The sequence below is a fragment of the Notolepis coatsorum genome, assembly GCF_963971535.1.
Source record: "Notolepis coatsorum genome assembly, chromosome: 11".
NCBI lineage: Eukaryota > Metazoa > Chordata > Actinopteri > Aulopiformes > Paralepididae > Notolepis > Notolepis coatsorum.
The window spans coordinates 44,156,971-44,177,687 of NC_140175.1; the positions used below are offsets into that span (position 1 = coordinate 44,156,971).

The following is a 20,717-nucleotide window of genomic DNA, read 5'->3' on the forward strand; positions in this document are numbered from 1 at the left end:
ACCAGTGACGTCAGACTACACATCCCTATTATAAATAGTCAGATATTTAGACTTCAGTTACATTATGTGCTCAATTGACAACCAGATTGGTACATACATATTGCATATTGCATTCCCCCTTTTTTCTTAGTATATTTTTATTCTTACATTCTCTAATGTATCATTCTCATATTGAATTTGTATTATCCTGCCTGGATATCCTCTCCTGTTGCTGTGTGTGTGTGTGCGTGTGTGACTCTGTGTGTGTGTTAGCATTGTGCCGTAGCGTCTCCTCATCCCAAGAGGAAACAGGTGACAGAGTTACTGCTGAGGAAAGGAGCCAACGTCAACGAGAAGAACAAGGAGTGAGTAACGTCTCTATTACAACGTCTTTATTAAATATGGTGTCTTAAAATAACATGGATGCAGTCATTCCATTGTAAAGCGCTTTGGTACTGGTCCTACAAACGCACTATAGAAACACAGTCACACAGGAGAGAGAACTGAGGGCCTCTCTCTCTCTCTCTCTCTCTCTCTCTCTCTCTCTCTCTTGAAAACACAATCCAGTCTCTGGAGCCATGTGGAACAGAAATCAAAGCCAAGTTTTGTTGTTGTTTTTGAAAGGTGTTTTTTCCATGGCCTCTTTAACACATTGGGTGCCATGCAGTATGCCCATCTTTACCACTCTCTGCCAGTGCTGTAAGCCTATGGAGTGGCTCACCTTCTTTGCAGGGCTATAACTTTTTAAATATTATAGCTATATCGACATTACTATGGCCCATTCAACATCGGGTATCTATCGTTCCGGATGTGGGAACGTTATATTTTTCCATTCATACATTGTCGTGTTAGTACCGTCGAGAATATAAGTATGTTTTTAGACTGTATAGCAGTAATTCCTAGAACACGCGCTATAGGCCCTGACGCGTATTATACATTATCGATTGGCGTTTCGTCCCTATACACGCTATATTAAAAATTTCAAATGCATATGATCGCTATACATTATGCTCCATCATGTGTGAAGGAAAGGGGGGGGGGGTCGTTTATGATTCCTTGATTGTCACTAACGGCTTTCTTTAGTACGACACCATACTTTGATCGGACAGATTGAAATGAAATAAATGGACAATCGAGCTGGAAATAACGTTAGATTCCTCTTACCTCTGGCCGATGCGTCTGGAGAAAAGAATTTCTAATTATTTGACGTCGATCTGCTAGATCCATTTTCCGTTTGTATGACGCAATAAACGGCGAAAGCATATTGATTGGATGAATTATGAATACCAATAGCAAATAAAAGAAATAACGATCATAAAAACGAGTTTACTCGTTGTTGGCACTCAACGCATGGCGGCCAATAACGAGTATACTCGTTATTGGCAATTAATGTGTTAAGGTATCTCACTCTGCTGTGTAGAATCCCCTGGACTGCAAATTACGCTGCATGTCTGGGAAAATCCATTCGCTTCCAAAGAATGAACATCTCATTGTGTGGTCTTTTAGAATTAATAGGGTGCATGTCTGACAGTAGAAAACAAAAACAACAGAAAACAAGCCTAGGTCAGTCAGTCAGTCAGTCAGTCAGTCTGTTACCTGTAATTAGTAAATTGCAGTTGTTAACTTAATATTGAGATTTGTGTGCAGATGAAAAGAGATGTTTCTCCACATATCACTTCTATTATTAGCCTCCAGAAAACCCTTAGGACACAAGGCAGTACATATTATGGTTCAACAGTAACTTACTGATAGACGGGCAGCACTTTGCATGGAAGAAAATGTTGGGTGTCATCATATTTTAAGTTAAAAGAATATATGACTTGTGAATCCATCCAGAGGATACTGTATGGTAATGTGTGCTCCCATCAAAATGACAAACAATTCAAAGCAACAGTACAGAATGAATGGAAAAGAAAAATAAGTCATGGAAAAAAATCAATGCCTACACAGCAACAATTCCATGTAGATGACTCTCCCTCCCTCCTCCTCTCTCTCCCTCCCTCCCCCCCTCTCTGTCTGTCTGTCTCTCTCCCCCCTTTCTCTCTCTCTCTCTCCGTCTGCCTGTCTCTCTCTCTCTCTCCCCCCTCTCTCTGTCTCTCTTTCTCCCTCCCTCCCTCTCTATCTGTCCCCCCCCCCCCCTCTCTGTCTCTCTCTCTCCCTCCCTCCCCCTCTCTCCAGTTTTATGACTCCTCTTCATGTGGCAGCAGAGAGGGCTCATAATGACATCATGGATGTGCTTCAGAAACACGGTGCTAAGGTACCTTATTAACCTCCTCTTACCCCCTTAACAACCATAAGCCATCATCAGGCCACAAAGGCTAGTGGATTCACAATTAAATACAATACAATGGAGATTCTACTGAACTAACTGTTACACGTGTAACTGAACAGTTTAGCAACCATTTTTCATGTTCAAAGAATGAACTTGGGCACAAAAAACGCAACACAAATTAGTTATTTTCTTTATTGTTATACAGTATATTTGGCCGGCTGAGCTTCCTTTTTCTTTATTGTTATTCAGTATATTTGGCCTGCTGAGCTTCCACACAATTCATTCATCTTCTAAGATTCAAACTGTACTTGTGATGTGGTTTCAACTTCACGTCATGCCTTTAGAACTATAGGCTACATCTATATATATGAGAAATATATCACCAACATGTGATATTATTACTGGACCTTGTAACCAACTCGCAGTGGAACAGTGATGTGCTTTTCCAGTGTGTTGCCCACTCCACCTCCTCACAGACATTAGGCAAGTAGACTGAGTTTATAGCCTCATGAAGGCAAGGGACGAAACATGTTGCTGGTGACAATAATAGTTTGTTACATATTATTGTCATATTCTGTAAGTGTCTCTTCACATTTTTTACTCTCTTCATACCGGATTCAGAATTGCGACAGCCCCAGCCTCCTAAGTGTTTTTAGAATAGAGAGGACTGATTGAAGACCGCTGCTAAAGTTTACACAGTAGCAGAACTGACCTTTACCAGCCATATCCACACTTAGTCTCTCTCCATGTAGTAACACATCCACACTTAGTCTCTCTCCATGTAGTAACACATCCACACTTAGTCTCTCCATGTAGTAACACATCCCACACTTAGTCTCTCCATGTAGTAACACATCCCACACTGCTAGTCTCTCCATGTAGTAACACATCCCACACTGCTAGTCTCTCCATGTAGTAACACATCCCACACTGCTAGTCTCTCCATGTAGTAACACATCCACACTGCTAGTCTCTCCATGTAGTAACACATCCCACACTGCTAGTCTCTCCATGTAGTAACACATCCCACACTGCTAGTCTCTCCATGTAGTAACACATCCACACTGCTAGTCTCTCTCTCCATGTAGTAACACATCCCACACTGCTAGTCTCTCTCTCCATGTAGTAACACATCCCACACGTCTAGTCTCTCTCTCCATGTAGTAACACATCCCACATAGTCTCTCCATTTAGGTGAATGATGAATATTTTATGAAGGTCTATTTGTGTGTGCATGTGGGTATTTGTCTGAGAGGATTGTGTGTCTGTCTTTCTGTGTGTGTGTGTGTGTGTGTGTGCGTGCACGTGCATCTCTCTGTTTGTTTATCTGTCCGTGTGTGCATCTCTGCGTGTGTTTAGGTCAATGCCTTGGACACTCTGGGTCAGACGGCGTTACACCGTGCGGCGCTGGCAGGCCACCTGCAGACGTGCCGGCTGTTGCTAGGATACGGAGCGGACGCCACACTGGTCTCACTGCAGGGCTTCAGCGCCGCCCAGATGGGCAACGAGGCCGTTCAGCAGATCCTCAACGGTACTGGTCCTCAGTGTTGAAGACTGTCTCCACATGCACGTCTGAGGCAGGACGATAGGGTCAATGATAGGGTAGATGTGTCTTATTTAGACGGTATAACAACAATATTTGACCGTGTTTGTTTTTTCAAATTACAGTGTGATTTTCTTTTATGTCTTTTCTTCATTTGTAATACTATTGTCATGGTGTCATGCTCTTTCATTCAAATGGTATATTTTACAAAAAACATGTACCGTATCACAGAATATGTAACCCTAACCAAAGACTAACACCAAACACTAACACCAAACACTAACACCAAACACTATCACCAAACACTAACACCAAACACTAACACCAAACACTAGCACCAAACACTAACACCAAACACTAACACCAAACACTAACACCAAACAATATCACTAAACACTAACACCAAACACTAACACCAAACACTTACACCAAACACTAACACCAAAGACTATCACTAAACACTAACACCAAACACTAACACCAAACACTAACACCAAACACTAACACCAAAGACTAACACCAAACAATATCACTAAACACTAACACCAAACACTAACACCAAACACTAACACCAAAGACTAACACCAAAGACTAACACCAAAGACTAACACCAAACACTAACACCAAACACTAACACCAAACACTAACACCAAACACTAACACCAAAGACTAACACCAAAGACTAACACCAAACACTAACACCAAACACTAACACCAAACACTAACACCAAACACTAACACCAAACACTAACACCAAACAATATCACTAAACACTAACACCAAACACTAACACCAAACACTAACACCAAACACTAACACCAAAGACTAACACCAAAGACTAACACCAAAGACTAACACCAAACACTAACACCAAATACTATCACTAAACACTACATTACATCATGGTGTCATGCTCTTTCATTCAAATGGTATATTTTACAAAAAACATGTACCGTATCACAGAATATGTAACCCTAACCAAAGACTAACACCAAAGACTAACACCAAAGACTAACACCAAACACTAACACCAAACACTAACACCAAACGGTATGCATGATGTTCAGCAAACGACCAGTCAGAATCACAAGATCTAATGTGTTTCTGGGGGGGGGAGGAACTGGAATTGGTTTCCCATTTCAAGTACCTCTGCATCATCTTGGACTCAAACCTATCCTTTAAGAAACATGTCAAAAGGGGAGCTCCAGTAGCTCACCGCGTACCTCGAACGCTATTTCGGCGTCGGGGACAACCGTGCTCGTCACGGATCTGGGGTAGCAAGTTCGACTCCCGGACAAAGCCGTAACTTTCTCAGAGTATCTTTCCCCCCATCTGTACCCCCATTCAACCTGTTTCTGTCGGTCATACTTGACCAGAGAAAAAGCGATAAACGCAAAAAGAACCAGCGGAATGGTCAAAGTAAAAAAAAAAAAAAAAAACATGTCAAAAAAGTGAAACGCACAATTAATTTTAATTTATTTAATTTTAATATAGCTTTTTGAGCTTTGAAAATGTTAAAAAGCTCTTGTTTCATCTACAAATGCCTACATGGACTAGCTCCCCCTCCTGTACAGGAATTCATCTACAAAAAAAGAAACACTGGACTCTGCACCAGGTCAGACACCAGAGGTGACTGCATGGTCCAAAGTAGACTGACCACGTTTGGCCAAAACGTCCTCTCCATGAAAGGCAGTCAAACATGGAACACTAACAGTCTCCCCATTTCCATAAGGGAAAGCCCCACCCTTGCTTCTTTTAGAGGGCAACTAAAAAAATTGCTGAAGTCCAACCAGTCATGTGACATGTGACATGCTGTTATATATTTGTAAATTTTTTTTACTGTTTTTAGGTGTCCTGTTTTTATGTACAGTATTTGTACATTTCTTACTGTTTCTATGAGTCCTGTTTTTATGTTTGGGGACAACGGATGGAAATTTGCCTCGTGCTAAATCCGGCAATTTTTACACTCCACAGTGTTAATTAATTTTGCATTGTCCCGTCCAAATAAACAAAAAAAAAAAAAAAAAAACACTAACACCAAATACTAACACCAAACACTAACACCAAACACTAACACCAAAGACTAACACCAAACAATATCACTAAACACTATCACCAAACACTATCACTAAACACTAACACCAAACAATATCACTAAACACTATCACTAAACAATATCACCAAACACTAACACCAAACACTCTTTCCAACAGCACTTGTGTCCTTGAGCAAGACACTGAACCTGTAACAGTTCCTGACGAGCAAGTTGGTGTTTTAGAGAGAGAGAGAGAGAGAGAGAGAGAGAGAGAGAGAGAGAGAGAGAGAGAGAGAGAGAGAGAGAGAGAGATAGTGAATAGGTGAATGTGAGGCATAAAAGGTAGTGCTTTGGATAAAAGCGTTATATAAATGCGGTCCATTTAACATATAAATGTGCCCATTTATCATCTCAGAAACCTTTCTTTTTTTATTACCTACATTATATCTAACCAGGCAGTTCGAATAAGAACAAATTGTTATTTACAGTGCCGGCCTGGGCAGGAGCAGATAGCCTTAACACTTTGAGTGCCACCGGTCCGGTGCCCCAGAACCCTGTTGCGTGCCACCACCCACTTCAATGATAGAGCTCTCATATTTGCGAACGCATAAACTATATCTTAAATTATGGCTGTGTGTCTAATGCGACCGTCGCTTGTCAATGACTTATTTGCAGTCAACATTGTCGAAACGGATTGTTTTTTAATCGATTCATTTCCGTTTTATACCATTTTGAAAAATGCTATTTTTTTTTTTAAAGTTCCAGACAAAAATAAAGATTCTGTGATAAACGCCCTTTACTGGAATACACAAAACACGTTGTAATTTTTCGGCCTATTTATGAATCGTTTTCAAATAAACGCTAGATTATCGATAGTATATGTGTACTTATGCACGCTATAGAAGCGGGCTGAAAAATATATTTTCTTATTTCCTGGTCACCACACACACACATACACACATATGGCACACGCTGATATATAGGTGAAAACAGCTCTGATTATCCCAAGACTGGTAAAATAGATTCCTTACCTCAGATCAGATGTTCTCCAAAAAGATTATTCCAATTCCTGATCACCATTCCAAATATCGATCACATTTATTGATCCAACGCTGCATACTGGAAACACATAATCCACGCTCCTCTGAGGGTCCACAATGAGTCCGATCGGCTCCGGTTACATGTCTGACAAGAATGTGGATTCTGGATTCTTTTTTTCTCATGAGTTTCATTCAGTCCATTCCAATGTGGTGCAATACCATAGGTATAGAGACGATAGGGGGCAGTAGTTTCCCAATGGAGCTCAGAGACAGTTCCAGTGGTAACGTGAGGCTAGATTGATGAAATATGAATGGAAATCGCTAATAAAAAAAAACGATTAAAAACGAGACTTACTGTGCTTTCTGTAGACAACATTCCTGTGAGGAACTCAGACGTGGACTATAGACTTCTAGAAGCAGCTAAAGCAGGAGACCAGGACACTGTAAAGGTAACTTGTTCATTCAGTTGACTCTCTGTTGCTCTTTCTCACGTTGTTGCTCTTTCTCTCTGTTGCACTCTCTCTGTTGCTCTCTCGCTTTCTCTGTTGCTCTCTCTCTCTTTATCTCTTGCACTCTTTCTGTTGCTCTCTGTTGCTCTGTCTCTTTGTTGCTATCTCTCTCTGTTGCTCTGTCTCTTTGTTGCTCTGTTTCTTTGTTGCTCTGTCTCTTTGTTGCTATCTCTCTGTTGCTCTGTCTCTTTGTTGCTCTGTTTCTTTGTTGCTCTGTCTCTTTGTTGATATCTCTCTGTTGCTCTGTCTCTTTGTTGCTATCTCTCTCTGTTGCTCTGTCTCTTTGTTGCTCTGTCTCTTTGTTGATATCTCTGTTGCTCTCTCTCTTTCTTTCTCTGTTGCTCTCTCTCTTTGTTGCTCTCTGTTGCTCTGTCTCTTTGTTGCTATCTCTGTATGTTGCTCTCTTTCTTTCTCTGTTGCTCTCTCTATTTGTTGCTCTCTTTCTGTTGCTCTAAAGTGATGTCATTCGCTTCTCCTGATCGACCACAAACGTTAACTAGCATTACACCTAACTGTAGCTACTGTAATATTACTAGTAACAAATATTTTCAAATAGTTAACTTTTTTTGGTATCAATTCTCTGGTGATACAAATACATAAATAATACATACTATAATGGATAATGTACCATAGACATCGTACACACACATACACACAGTGTGTGTGTGTATATACAGTGTATATATATATATATATATATATATATATATATATATATATATATATATACACACACTATACTATATACGGTGACCACTATACGGTGGTGTAGTGGTTAACACTGTCGCCTCACAGCAAGAAGGTCCAGGGTTCGATTCCCGCTTGGGGACCAGGTTTCCATGATGCCAGGTACCCAGGTGGGGTATCTCCCAGGCCTTTCTGTGTGGAGTTTGCATGTTCTCCCCGTGCTCGCAAGGGTTTCCCCCCGATAAGATAAACCCAATGGAAAAACATGCACAACAACAGATCGCTAACGCTGTGGCGTCCTTGACGAAGATGGACAGGAGCACTTGGATTGGTCCCCTGGCGCAGCTCACGTTGACGCCTGTCTGCTCCCGGCTGCCCTTGGGGGGGAAGGACGATGGGATGGGTTAATCGCAGAGATGAATCGCATCTGCGATTCTAAAAGAGACAATGCATGCGTGTGTGTTCCGGTGTGTGTGCTAAAAAACTAACCGCTGTGTGTACCGCTAAAACATTGAGTGTCGTTGCATGCCGAATAAAGACCTCTGCAACAGGTCCTGCATTATTATACATATAATATAAATATATACACATCTTGCTGCCAATAATAGTCAATAATAATTACTTTCTCTCTCCCTCCCTCTCTCCCTATATCCCTCTCATACTGTCCCTCCTTTTCTCTCTATCTCCCTCTCCCTCCTTATCTCGCTCTTTATCTCCCTCTCTCCCCCCTTCTCACTCTCTCACTCTCCCTCTCCCTCTCTCTCCCCTCCTTCTCCCCCCCTCTCCATCCTTCTCTCTCTCTAGTCATTATGTACGGGTCAGAATGTTAACTGCAGAGATTTAGAAGGTCGACACTCCACTCCTCTCCACTTCGCTGCTGGCTACAACAGAGTGTCTGTGGTGGAGTACCTCCTACACCACGGAGCTGACGTGCACGCCAAGGACAAGGGGTACGTGTGTGTGTGTGTGTGTGTGTGTGTGTGTGTGTGTGTGTGTGTGTGTGTGTGTGTGTGTGTGTGTGTGTGTGTGTGTGTGTGTGTGTGTGTGTGTGTGTGTGTGTGTGTGTGTGTGTGTGTGTGTGTGTGTGTGTGTGTGTGTGTGTGTGTGTGTGTGTGTGTGTGTGTGTGTGTGTGTGTGTGTGTGTGTGTGTGTGTGTAGGTGTGTGTGTGTGTGTCAAGTGTTCCTTTATTATTCCCCTTGGGAAAATGTAAGTGTCATAGCAGCATGGGGGGTGGGGGGCGTACAGGTAGGATAGGTAGTAATAATAACAACATTGAATAAAGTGCAAGTAGTAATGATAATAGTGATAACAGTAGTAGTGAGTGTGGCAGGATTCAATCAGACAGTAGTAATAGTGATGATCGTATACATGGTCCAAACCATAGCAACACACTGCACCAGATTCTGTGCAGTAGTTATTATTCAGATAGTCCAGTTATTGAGTTCACCAGCCGTTAGCTCTCCAGCAACTGGCAGCAGTCGATGCCCACGGTCGTGGAGCCTGATGCCTACTGGCACGAAGGACTGGCTGAGGCGGTTTGTGGTGTGTCATGGGGGGGCGGATAAGTCTGAACAACGTGCTCCTCATTTAAAAATGTTTTAGGATGTTTTAAAAAGATATCTAATATCTCCACCTTCCATGCCTCTGCTGCAGCGGTCTGGTCCCGCTCCATAACGCCTGCTCCTACGGTCACTACGAGGTGGCGGAGCTGCTGGTCCGACACGGGGCTTCCGTCAACGTGGCCGACCTGTGGAAGTTCACCCCACTCCACGAGGCCGCTGCCAAGGGCAAATACCAGATCTGTAAACTGCTGCTGAAGGTTCGTGGTTAACATGGTTCATAGAGGGCGCCCGAGTGGCGCACCGCATACTGCGTAGCAGACCCACGTGGCCGACCCGGGTTCGCCTCCCGCTCCCGGACGTATTTGTCACATGTCCTCCCCCACATCTGCTCCCGTTCTCCCTCTCCTCTGTCGGTCATGTCTGACCATAAAAGCTGTAAAAACGCTAAAATAAATCTTTAATAAAAACATGATTCATAGCTATACCAGAGAAATGGGGAGTAGTTTAATTTCAATATTTAATTAATTGATTAAATAATATTATCCAACCACACCTTTTTCTGGGGACCCCCAAAACCTCCTCAAGGACCCCTGGGGCCGGGGGCCCCGGACTCCACAGTGAGAACCACTGAGATTAAGCGTTTCCATGGTAACAATGAGGAGGGACTCAACCAACTATACTATATATATAAACTCAAAATATTATATTACTGTTTAATCTCGTTTACATGTTCAATGTTAGCTACGTTACCATGTTAGCTAGGAAACAATATTGTTACAAGCTTTACAGCCTACCCTCAAACCTAAACGTACAAATGTGGTATCATTGTTGTTAAGCTGTTTGAGGCTCCGGTTTTGATTGACGTGCCCCCCCCCTACTTATACAGCAGCAGCTCTCTGTGTGTCCCAACAGGAAGGGTCAACCAGCCAATGGCAGTGAGGTTTGACTGTGTTCATCCCTAGTTTACATAATAATGTGTATTTTAGCTGCGACCAAGGTCTGTCTGTCCATCAGTCCATCCCAAAAATGTATAAACAAATAAAGACATTTTCTGTTTGCCACGACATATTACATGATAATAGATATTAGTGTGCCAAACAATGCATCACAACAAATATCACACCAATCGGCAAGATAGTGGCGCTATAATCAAAATGACCTACTTGTTTAAAGGACGTCATAAAGACCTCCAGACAAGGTTACATCACCACCACGTTGGCACCATCTGGGCCAGCATGAATTATTATAAAACCAACAACAACATCACAGACACACACACACACACACTCGTGTCTGGCTGAGAGCTGGCCCAGAGCTGTAGAGGTTATTTATATAAAATTTGACATCAGACAGCATTAGTGTTAGCTAGCACACATGGCACACACACACACACACACACACACACACACACACACAACACTACACATACCGCTAAAGGAACATATGGTCTGTGTGATTGTGAGACAATGCAACAATATAACAATGTTGTGTTATTATAAGCATGTCTCAAGATGATTCAAGGCAACGTTATAGACATTTTCCCATAGCTATATTAAACTATTTTAAACTATATTCAATCATTTAAAAAAAATATTAGACTTTATTAATTATAAAATGGGGGGGGGTATAACGTCGTGAATATAAGGTTTATCGCACTTTTCGTCTCGTCTTTTTTCCCGGGAGCTAGATAATAGGCTAAACGTTAGCGCTGTTATATCAAACGCCATTTCTGCTGTATATATATACGAATGAAATAAAACAAACTGCGTAGCATCCGGACTATTACAGAGCATCTATGGATGAAATGGGGGCGGCGGGGAACGCCGATTACTATTATTGATTACCAATACAGTGTGCGTTCAATATAGCATTTTCATTGACCGATCACGTTACGTTATAAAACAATGTCCAATCCAGCTGTAATTTGGGGTAATATTATCCTACCGTCAGGCCATGTGATCGCCGGCAGCATTTCCTCACCAGTCATCGGATTCTGGTAGATCGATATGCACATTGGCTAATCATAAATCCCATTATTCCACGCTGAAAAAAACGCTCGCCAAACTGATCCAAGATGGAGGATGTTCGGCTGGGATCAAGGAACTATGATCCGCCCACAGAACTGTAGTTTGCATTTTTTTTTATCACATAATGATACTGCAGTGGAGCGATGGCACCCCTAAGCGGGTGTGGCCGGTACTGCATGTTTCTAAAATCAAATATGTGAAAAGATGCTGGTAGTGGATCGGGTACCTAAGAAGCGTTATAAATATGGGATAAAACAATAACAACTCGTCGCGTATATACTCGTGGCTCTGGTCCACAACGCTCTTTTTCTAAACACGTATATACTCGTTCTCGGACGGCATAGTGTTAAGATAAGATACAATAAGATATTCCTTTATTGATCCCCTTGGTGTTTAAACTAACACTGGTGTGATTATAACTTAATAATAGTTAACCCCATGTAAATAGTAGTACTGAACATTCTAACGCTGATATTAAAAGGGATGCTGGTCAGAGAGGGTGTCATCTCTAGGATTACAAAACAGAATTCTGAGAAAACATTTGGAAAAACTCACAACTCAAGGGTTAATATAGGTTTATATAGGTTCCTATAATAGGTTTTACGCCGGATGCCCTTCCTGACGCAACCCTCCCCGTTTACCCGGACTTGGCTGGGTTAGGTTAAAATGATGATATTCCGCAATAAATCAAACCATTTGATGCATATATTGGACTGGATGTGGCAACATCTTTATTGTTTTCCCAAATTTATGAACAGAGGTGATTGGACTCATCATGTTTTGGTTCTAGTACATGTTTGTTGATACCTTGTTATAATAAAGGTACTGCTCCTGAACATTGGACTTTACCTTTCTCTGGTGGTGAGTGACAGTGGGTCTCATTCCCGAATATTTTCCAAAGAGTTCTCTTGGAAGACTTATCTTGGAACCGACTGAGACAGAATCGATGACAAGTTCACTCTGAGTCCCCAACTCGTGGGGAATATGTCTTAAGTGGCTCAAACTATCACAGCTGAGATGCATTCTGAAACATGAACGCGCGTCCCCGTTCAGGTCATTTGCATACAAAACAACGCCTCCAGAGCCCCTTATAAGGCAACTAATGATGCAGCCGTGCAATAGCCCAATGCGGAAGCGTTTTGCGACCGATCAAAATGAGATTAGATTAATGCATTGTCATCATATATAGTACAGCTCGTGGTGCACCTGCCGCAGCGCGCACGCGCACACACATGCACGCGCGCGCAGTACTGTATAGCCTACGCGCGTAATGAATGAACGCAGTATAGGCTTATATTATTCTATGACTTGTTTTATTTTGTTTAGTTTTTTTTATCCACTTTTTCTCCTCCTATTTTTCTTGTATTTTCCTCCCATCCCAATTTAGTCGTTATGCCAATTCCCCCCTCCCCTTCCTGGTCGTTGCGCGCATTTGCCCCCTACTTGCCGGTCTAGGGAGCCCTTAAGTCTATCACATGCTTCCTCCGATACATAGGAGACAGCCAGCAGCCTCTTTTCACCTGGCAGCGAGGACTCTCATTGGGTGAGTGTAATGTGTGGGAGGGCACACTACCTCACCCAGATCCCTTCCTCGCTGTGCAGGCGCCCTGACCGACCTGTAGGAGTCGCTGTTTACAACGACCAGATTACCACCCACCGGCTTCCTCCCGCTGACTCTGCCAATTGTGTCAGTATGACCACCGGCCAAGCCGGAGGCACCGCTGACAGCTGGATTCGATACCAGTGTCTCTGCGGTGGTAGACAGACGCTTAGTCCGCTGCACTACCCGGCCGCCTATGACTTGTTTTATTAGGAGATCGCAGATACAGTCCACCAGTCCGCTGCCTGACTCTGGCAGCCTTAATATGTGTACTGTACTTACTGTATAGGGCAGAGCATATATATAGTATCTACTAAATCCTAATGAAACAAGTAATTCGAATAATATAACTGTTATATATAATATAATAAATGAACTGTTCATTCATTAGACACGTAGGGTATACTGGCGCACACAAGACTTATGGAATATTAACACTTTGGGGGGGGGGGGGGGGGGGGGTCTGAATCACATTGCATGCGTGCACGAGGAAGGATAATAGTGATGATCTAGCGTTGATTTCAGGCGAAAAATGACAACGTGTTTATTGAATTACACAAAAACGCTGTTTTCGTGTCTTTTCCCTGGAATTGCTCAGAAGCGGCCGGACTATGTTCATATTCAAAACGGTATAAAATAGAAATGTACGGATGAAAAAAGGATCTGTTTTTTGCACGTTGACCAGAAGCAGCTCAATGAGACCCGACGGCGTTATTAGACCCATAGCTATACTATAAAATATAGGTTTAGGTCTACAAAGTATATGGGGTTAATGGACGGCACGGAAGTGGTCACTTCCCGGAAGGGGCATGGCACTCAATGTGTTAAGAACATGGAGAACACAGTCTGTCAAGTTAATACAATTTTCAATCAGTCAATCAATCATAAGTGTGCTCCTCAGCACTCTTAAATTCTGCTCTCAGCCACGGCCAAATCCGATCTCAGGAAAATGTGGGGAATCGTGCTACTAGCCCTAATGTCTTAAATTGGCAGAAATTTGCCTGAGAGAAAATTATTTGTCATAAATCCCTTCGGGAATGAGACCCAGTGTTCTTAGTGTTGTGTTTCACTCTTCCTCTCAGCGTTTACAATATTTATGACAAGTCTGCCAAGAGAAATCGGTCACAGATTTCCCCATTCAGAACTACCACAGCAATCCATGTCCTCGTTATTAGACTGTCTCTGGTTCACGTCCCCTGAGCTGTAAATAAATCATTCAAGTTAGTGTGTTGTCTGTCGCCCTTCCTCTTTCTGTATTTCTAGCTCTCCCCCTCTCTCTCTGTGTATCTCTCGCTCTCCCTCTTCCTCTCCATTTCTCTCTCTCTTCTCATTGTACCTCTCCTCTCTTTCTCTATATATCTCTCTCCTCTGTTTCTCTCTCACTCTCCCTCTCTCTATCTCTTGCTCTCCCTTTCTCTGTCTCTTGTTCTCCCTCTTCCTCTCAATTTCTCTCTCGTTTCCTCTTTGTATTTCTCCTCTCTGTCTCCCTATATCTCGATATCTCTTTCTCAATCCCTCTTCCTCTCTCTGTCTCTCTCTCCTTCCTCTCTCTATATCTCCTTCTCTCTATTTCTTTCTCACTTTTCCCCCCTTCCTCTTTGTATCTCTCTCCCTCTCTCTTTCCTTCTCCATAACTATATCTCTCTCCGCTCTCTCTGTTTCTCTCTCCCCTTCTTTCTCTCTCTTTCCCTCTCCATAACTCTATATCTCTCTCCTATCTCTCTATATATCTCTCTCCTCTCTCTGTTTATTTCTCTCCCTCTTCCCCTCTATCCCATTTATATTGACTAATTTATTCAAACTGGAGTGTTTTTCTTTAAGGTTGTTTATTTTCTACTATTTTATGGTCTCATTTATAAAAGAAAGGTTTTACTTACTATCTCACATCCCCTCTCTCTCCTTCTCTCTCTCTTCCCATCCCATTCCATTCTCCCCACCCCACCCTTCCTCCAGCATGGGGCAGACCCGACCAAGAAGAACCGGGACGGTAACACTCCTCTGGACCTGGTGAAGGACGGGGACACGGACATCCAGGACCTCCTGAGAGGAGACGCAGCGCTGCTGGACGCCGCTAAGAAAGGCTGTCTGGCCAGAGTCCAGAAGCTTTGTAGTCCTGATAACATCAACTGTAGAGATACACAGGGACGCAACTCCACACCACTACACCTAGCAGGTAACATATACTGTATATATATATATATATATATAAACTAAAAGGAGAAAACCTTCAAGGGAAAGAAGGGACCGCACACTCCAAGATACACAGGTACACTCAACACCACTACACCTAGCAGGTAACATATATATATATATATAAATTTTATAGTCATGATAACACCAACTGTAGAGATACACAATATATATATATATATATATATATATATATATATATATATATATATATATATATATATATATATATATATATATATATATATATATATATATATATATATATATATATATACTGTATAAAACATTTTATACTCATGATAATATCAATATATAACATCTTGGCCAGGACGCTCTTGTAAAAGAGATTTTTTTATTTCAATGAGACTTTTTGTGGTTAAATAAAGGTTAAATATATACAGTATATATAAACATGTATAAACAGAAGCTAGCAGGTAACATACAGTATATATAAAACATTTTATAGGCAACTTAGACGCAACTTGGTCGTGGTTTTGAGGACATCTTATGGGTCCAGAAAAGATCATGTCCACCACCCTACCTGACCTATATGATGAGAAACGATGGAACTAAATCTTTCTAGCTGCTTATATTAGTTACATAGTAACAATGAACATCTCTCTCTCTCTCTCTCTCTCTCTCACCCCCCCCCCCCCCCTCCCCAGCTGGTTATAATAATTTAGAGGTAGCTGAGTACCTGTTGGAGCATGGAGCTGATGTCAACGCCCAGGACAAGGGAGGGTTAATACCACTACACAATGCTGCCTCGTATGGGGTAGGTTGCACACAGACATTTAATTACATTGGGCCTCATTCACCAATACTCTCTTATATATTTTTCTTATATTCTTTCTTAACTGTCTGTTGAGAGAAAAATAAGAAAAGCCACCACTGCATTCATCAACCCGCTCTTAACACATTCAGGGCCATTCGATTTCCCCATCTAGCTATAGCCAGGTTTTCATTACATAGTTTCACTGTGCGTCACGTTGTCTGTAGAGCTAAATCTATATTTTATATTATAGCTATGGATGCAATACCATCATCATTTGACAGTAAGTATCTTCCGTTCATGAATACGTTCACGCGTTATCCCGTGGTGAATATGAGTATAATTTCGGAATGATCCGGGCTAATTCCTGGGAGGCTGGCTACAGGGCGCAACGTGAATTCTACTAAAACCATTGGCGTTTCGTCACTGTACACGCTACTATTTTCTAATCAAATCTATATCATAGGTATTATGTTTTATCATGAATGCATGAAAGAGGGGGTCGTTTCTGATTATTTGATTGCCAGTAACGTCATTCGTTATTACCACAACACACGGCGATCAGGGGGATGGGTATGATAACCTTGCATGATCAAGCTGAAATTGACGTCAGATTGTCCTGTGGTCTGTGGTATTCCAAAAAGAATATTCCAATTATTTGATCGCCATCTGGTCCATCCTATGTCCATCTGGTCCACGACATAACCCACCACAACATATGGATCGGGGGTCCCAAAAACAATTCAATGCGATCGGGTGAAGCCCTAGGTTTCCCATTACTAGAAAAGTCTGTCCGGAGACATTTGAGTGTAGCACCCGGTCTGGAACAGGGTTTGCTGCACTCTCGATACTGCCTACTAGCATGATGTGGCCGGTACTGCACCTTCGGAGTCCCAGTATGCCTTTTAACGGCAACATACAGGTCCCTGACATTGAATAGGATATTAAAATTGAAAAAAAGGGAAAACGACCATTAACACATTGACCGCCGGGGGTCGCTGTGGGCGTATGGCCGTTTGTGCCAGCGCTGTAATGCAATGGGGGTAGATGCCGGTGTTTGTAGTGCTAAAACTATATTAAATATTATAGCTATGGATCTAATAACGTCGATTGTCAGTGAGTTTCTTCTGGTCAACATGCAAAAAACAAACTATTTTCATCCATACATTTCCGTTTTATACCGTGGTGAATATGAGTATAGTTTTAGAGTGATCCTGTGTAATCCCAGGAAACTCAGGCAAACAGCGCTTTACTGCATTTCATTATAAATCGTGCCATTTCTCGCCTGATTATTGAATCAATCTGAAATCAACGTTAGATTATCGGTATTATGTTTCATCATGCATGCACGAAAGGGTGGAGGGGGAGATCGTTTTTCTATGCTTCGAGCGCCACCAACGGCATACATTACACAGTACATTACAGACACACGCTATATATCGGGAAAAAATATCGGATCAACGCAAGATTGATAACATCCTTACCTTGTCTCTGATGTACTGCAAAAAGAATAATCCAATTATCTGATCGCCATTCCAAATATCCACAGCGATCCTGTGTCCAACGTTATCCAGCATTGTACATGAACGGGGCGGGCGGGGACCCTTGTCGATGCCATCCCTATAAGCGCTTGTTTTGCCGGAGTGTTTAGAACCCGCCCCCACTCCGCAGCTCGGCCGAGAAAACAAACCACATCGTTTCAAATGGAGTGCAATAGCGTCCGCAAGGCATTAGGCAGCGGTATCGGACCGTTGCGGTCTCAGACAGAGTGCCACACAGTCCTGCAGCATAGCAGGATGAATTATGAATGGAAATAGCGAATAAAAGAAATAACGAAACAGAAACGAGAATCTTCGTTTCCGGCACTCAACCGCTGGGCCACAGAAACGAGAATTCTCATGAACAGCAACCAAAGGGTTAACCGTTGGCACCCAATAACGTATATATAGTGTTAACATCCAAATCTGTTCTTACCCAGGTGTGTTGAATGATGAATCCCACTCATTCTTAAACTGAAATCCGCGTTCCCGTTCCATACATTTGCATACAGACACGCCCCACCAGCTCCTTATAAGGCGAATGAGGCGTGTTCAAAACAGCGAGGGCGGTGTGCAAAACAGCTTGAGAGGTTCGTCATTGCATGCTGATCCATTCAACAGGAAGCGATTTTTGTGACTGATCTCAAAATGAGATTAGATTCAAATGTATTGTTATTATACAGCACAAGTACAATACACCATCCAACCAGATTGGATAAATAAATGCTCCATAAATAAATAAAAACGGCTTAGTGAGGCAGCCTCTCAGCGCACGAGCACACACACACACGTACTGTATACGTGCTAAATGAATCGTTCCAGCAAAGTAGGCTTTGTCAATACTGAACGACTGCGCGCTTGTCAAGAGCCAATCGCGCAGTAGGTTGGGAAATACCTGACCTGTCACCTATCTCTCTCTGAAAGATCCCTGTGGCTAAAACCCAGAGTGCGCTTGTAGGTGTGGAGGCACAGGATTTGACCGGCGTGTGTTGTGTCTGAGTTCAGGCTCCAGAGTATTGCATGCATCTAAAAGGACCCTCTCCTCCCTACTCTCTTCACCCCTCCTCCCTTCTCTCCTCTCCTCCCTTCTCTCCTCCCTTCTCTCCTCTCCTCTCCTCCCTTATCTCCTCTCCTCCCTTCACCCCTCTCCTCCCTTATCTCCTCTCCATTCTCTCCTCTCCTCTCCTCCCTTATCTCCTCTCCTCCCTTCTCTCCTCCCTTATCTCCTCTCCATTCTCTCCTCTTCTCTCCTCTCTTCACCCCTCTCATCCCTCCTCTTCTCTCCTCTCGTCCCTATCCTCTCTCCTCCTCCCTTCTCTCCTCTTCTCTCCTCCCTTCTCTCCTCTCCTCTCTTCACCCCTCTCCTCCCTCCTCTCCTCTCTTCACCCCTCTCCTCCCTTCTCTAATCTCCTCTCCTCCCTTCTCTCTTCTCCCATCCCTTCTCTCTTCTCCCCCCTTCTCTCCTCTCCTCTCTTCACTCCTCCTCCCTTTTCTCCTCTCCTCTCTTCACCCCTATCCTCCCTTCTCTCCTCCTCTCTTCACCCCTCTCCTCTTCACCCCTCTCCTCCCTTCTCTCCTCTCCTCTCTTCACCCCTCTCCTCCCTTCTCTCCTCTCCTCTCTTCACCCCTCTTCTCTCCTCTCCTCTCTTCACCCCTCTCCTCCCTTCACCCCTCTCCTCTCTTCACCCCTCTCCTCCCTTCTCTCCTCTCTTCACCCCTCTCCTCCCTTCTCTCCTCTCTTCACCCCTCTCTTCTCTTCACCCCTCTCCTCCCTTCTCTCCTCTCCTCTCTTCACCCCTCTCCTCCCTTCACCCCTCTCCTCTCTTCTCTCCTCTCCTCTCTTCACCCCTCTCCTCCCTTCACCCCTCTCCTCTCTTCACCCCTCTCCTCCCTTCTCTCCTCTCTTCACCCCTCTCCTCCCTTCTCTCCTCTCTTCACCCCTCTCTTCTCTTCACCCCTCTCCTCCCTTCTCTCCTCTCCTCTCTTCACCCCTCTCCTCCCTTCACCCCTCTCCTCTCTTCTCTCCTCTCCTCTCTTCACCCCTCTCCTCCCTTCACCCCTCTCCTCTCTTCACCCCTCTCCTCCCTTCTCTCCTCTCTTCACCCCTCTCCTCCCTTCACCCCTCTCCTCTCTTCACCCCTCTCCTCCCTTCTCTCCTCTCTTCACCCCTCTCCTCCCTTCTCTCCTCTCCTCTCCTCCCTTCTCTCCTCTCTTCACCCCTCTCTTCTCTTCACCCCTCTCCTCCCTTCTCTCCTCTCCTCTCTTCACCCCTCTCCTCCCTTCTCTCCTCTCTTCTCTTCACCCCTCTCCTCCCTTCTCTCCTCTCCTCTCCTCTCTTCACCCCTCTCCTCCCTTCTCTCCTTTCCTCTCTTCACCCCTCTCCTCCCTTCTCTCCTCTCTTCACCCCTCTCCTCCCTTCTCTCCTCTCTTCACCCCTCTCCTCCCTTCTCTCCTCTCTTCTCTTCACCCCTCTCCTCCCTTCTCTCCTTTCCTCTCTTCACCCCTCTCCTCCCTTCTCTCCTCTCTTCACCCCTCTCCTCCCTTCTCTCCTCTCTTCTCTTCACCCCTCTCCTCCCTTCTCTCCTCTCTTCTCTTCACCCCTCTCCTCCCTTCTCTCCTTTCCTCTCTTCACCCCTCTCCTCCCTTCTCTCCTCTCTTCACCCCTCTCCTCCCTTCTCTCCTCTCTTCACCCCTCTCCTCCCTTCTCTCCTCTCTTCACCCCTCTCCTCCCTTCTCTCCTCTCCTCTCTTCACCCCTCTCCTCGCTTCTCTCCTCTCTTCACCCCTCTCCTCCATCCTCTCCTCTCTTCACCCCTCTCCTCCCTTCTCTCCTCTCCTCTCTTCACCCCTCTCCTCCCTTCTCTCCTCTCCTCTCTTCACCCCTCTCCTCCCTTCTCTCCTCTCCTCTCTTCACCCCTCTCCTCCCTTCTCTCCTCTCCTCTCTTCACCCCTCTCCTCGC

The 20,717-nt window shown here is 43.8% G+C and overlaps 1 protein-coding gene across 1 annotated transcript in view; it reads left to right on the forward strand.

Annotated features, from left to right (window-relative positions):
- LOC311236710 (poly [ADP-ribose] polymerase tankyrase-1-like) overlaps window positions 1-20,717 on the forward strand; it is a 127,032-nt gene that overhangs the window by 82,504 nt on the left and 23,811 nt on the right. The window contains exons 11-18 of the mRNA XM_084324436.1: window positions 253-344; window positions 2,158-2,236; window positions 3,611-3,782; window positions 7,239-7,318; window positions 8,870-9,015; window positions 9,720-9,885; window positions 15,209-15,428; window positions 16,114-16,223. Of these exons, the coding sequence (XP_084180562.1) occupies window positions 253-344; window positions 2,158-2,236; window positions 3,611-3,782; window positions 7,239-7,318; window positions 8,870-9,015; window positions 9,720-9,885; window positions 15,209-15,428; window positions 16,114-16,223 (1,065 nt within the window). The remainder of the gene's footprint in view (window positions 1-252; window positions 345-2,157; window positions 2,237-3,610; window positions 3,783-7,238; window positions 7,319-8,869; window positions 9,016-9,719; window positions 9,886-15,208; window positions 15,429-16,113; window positions 16,224-20,717) is intronic.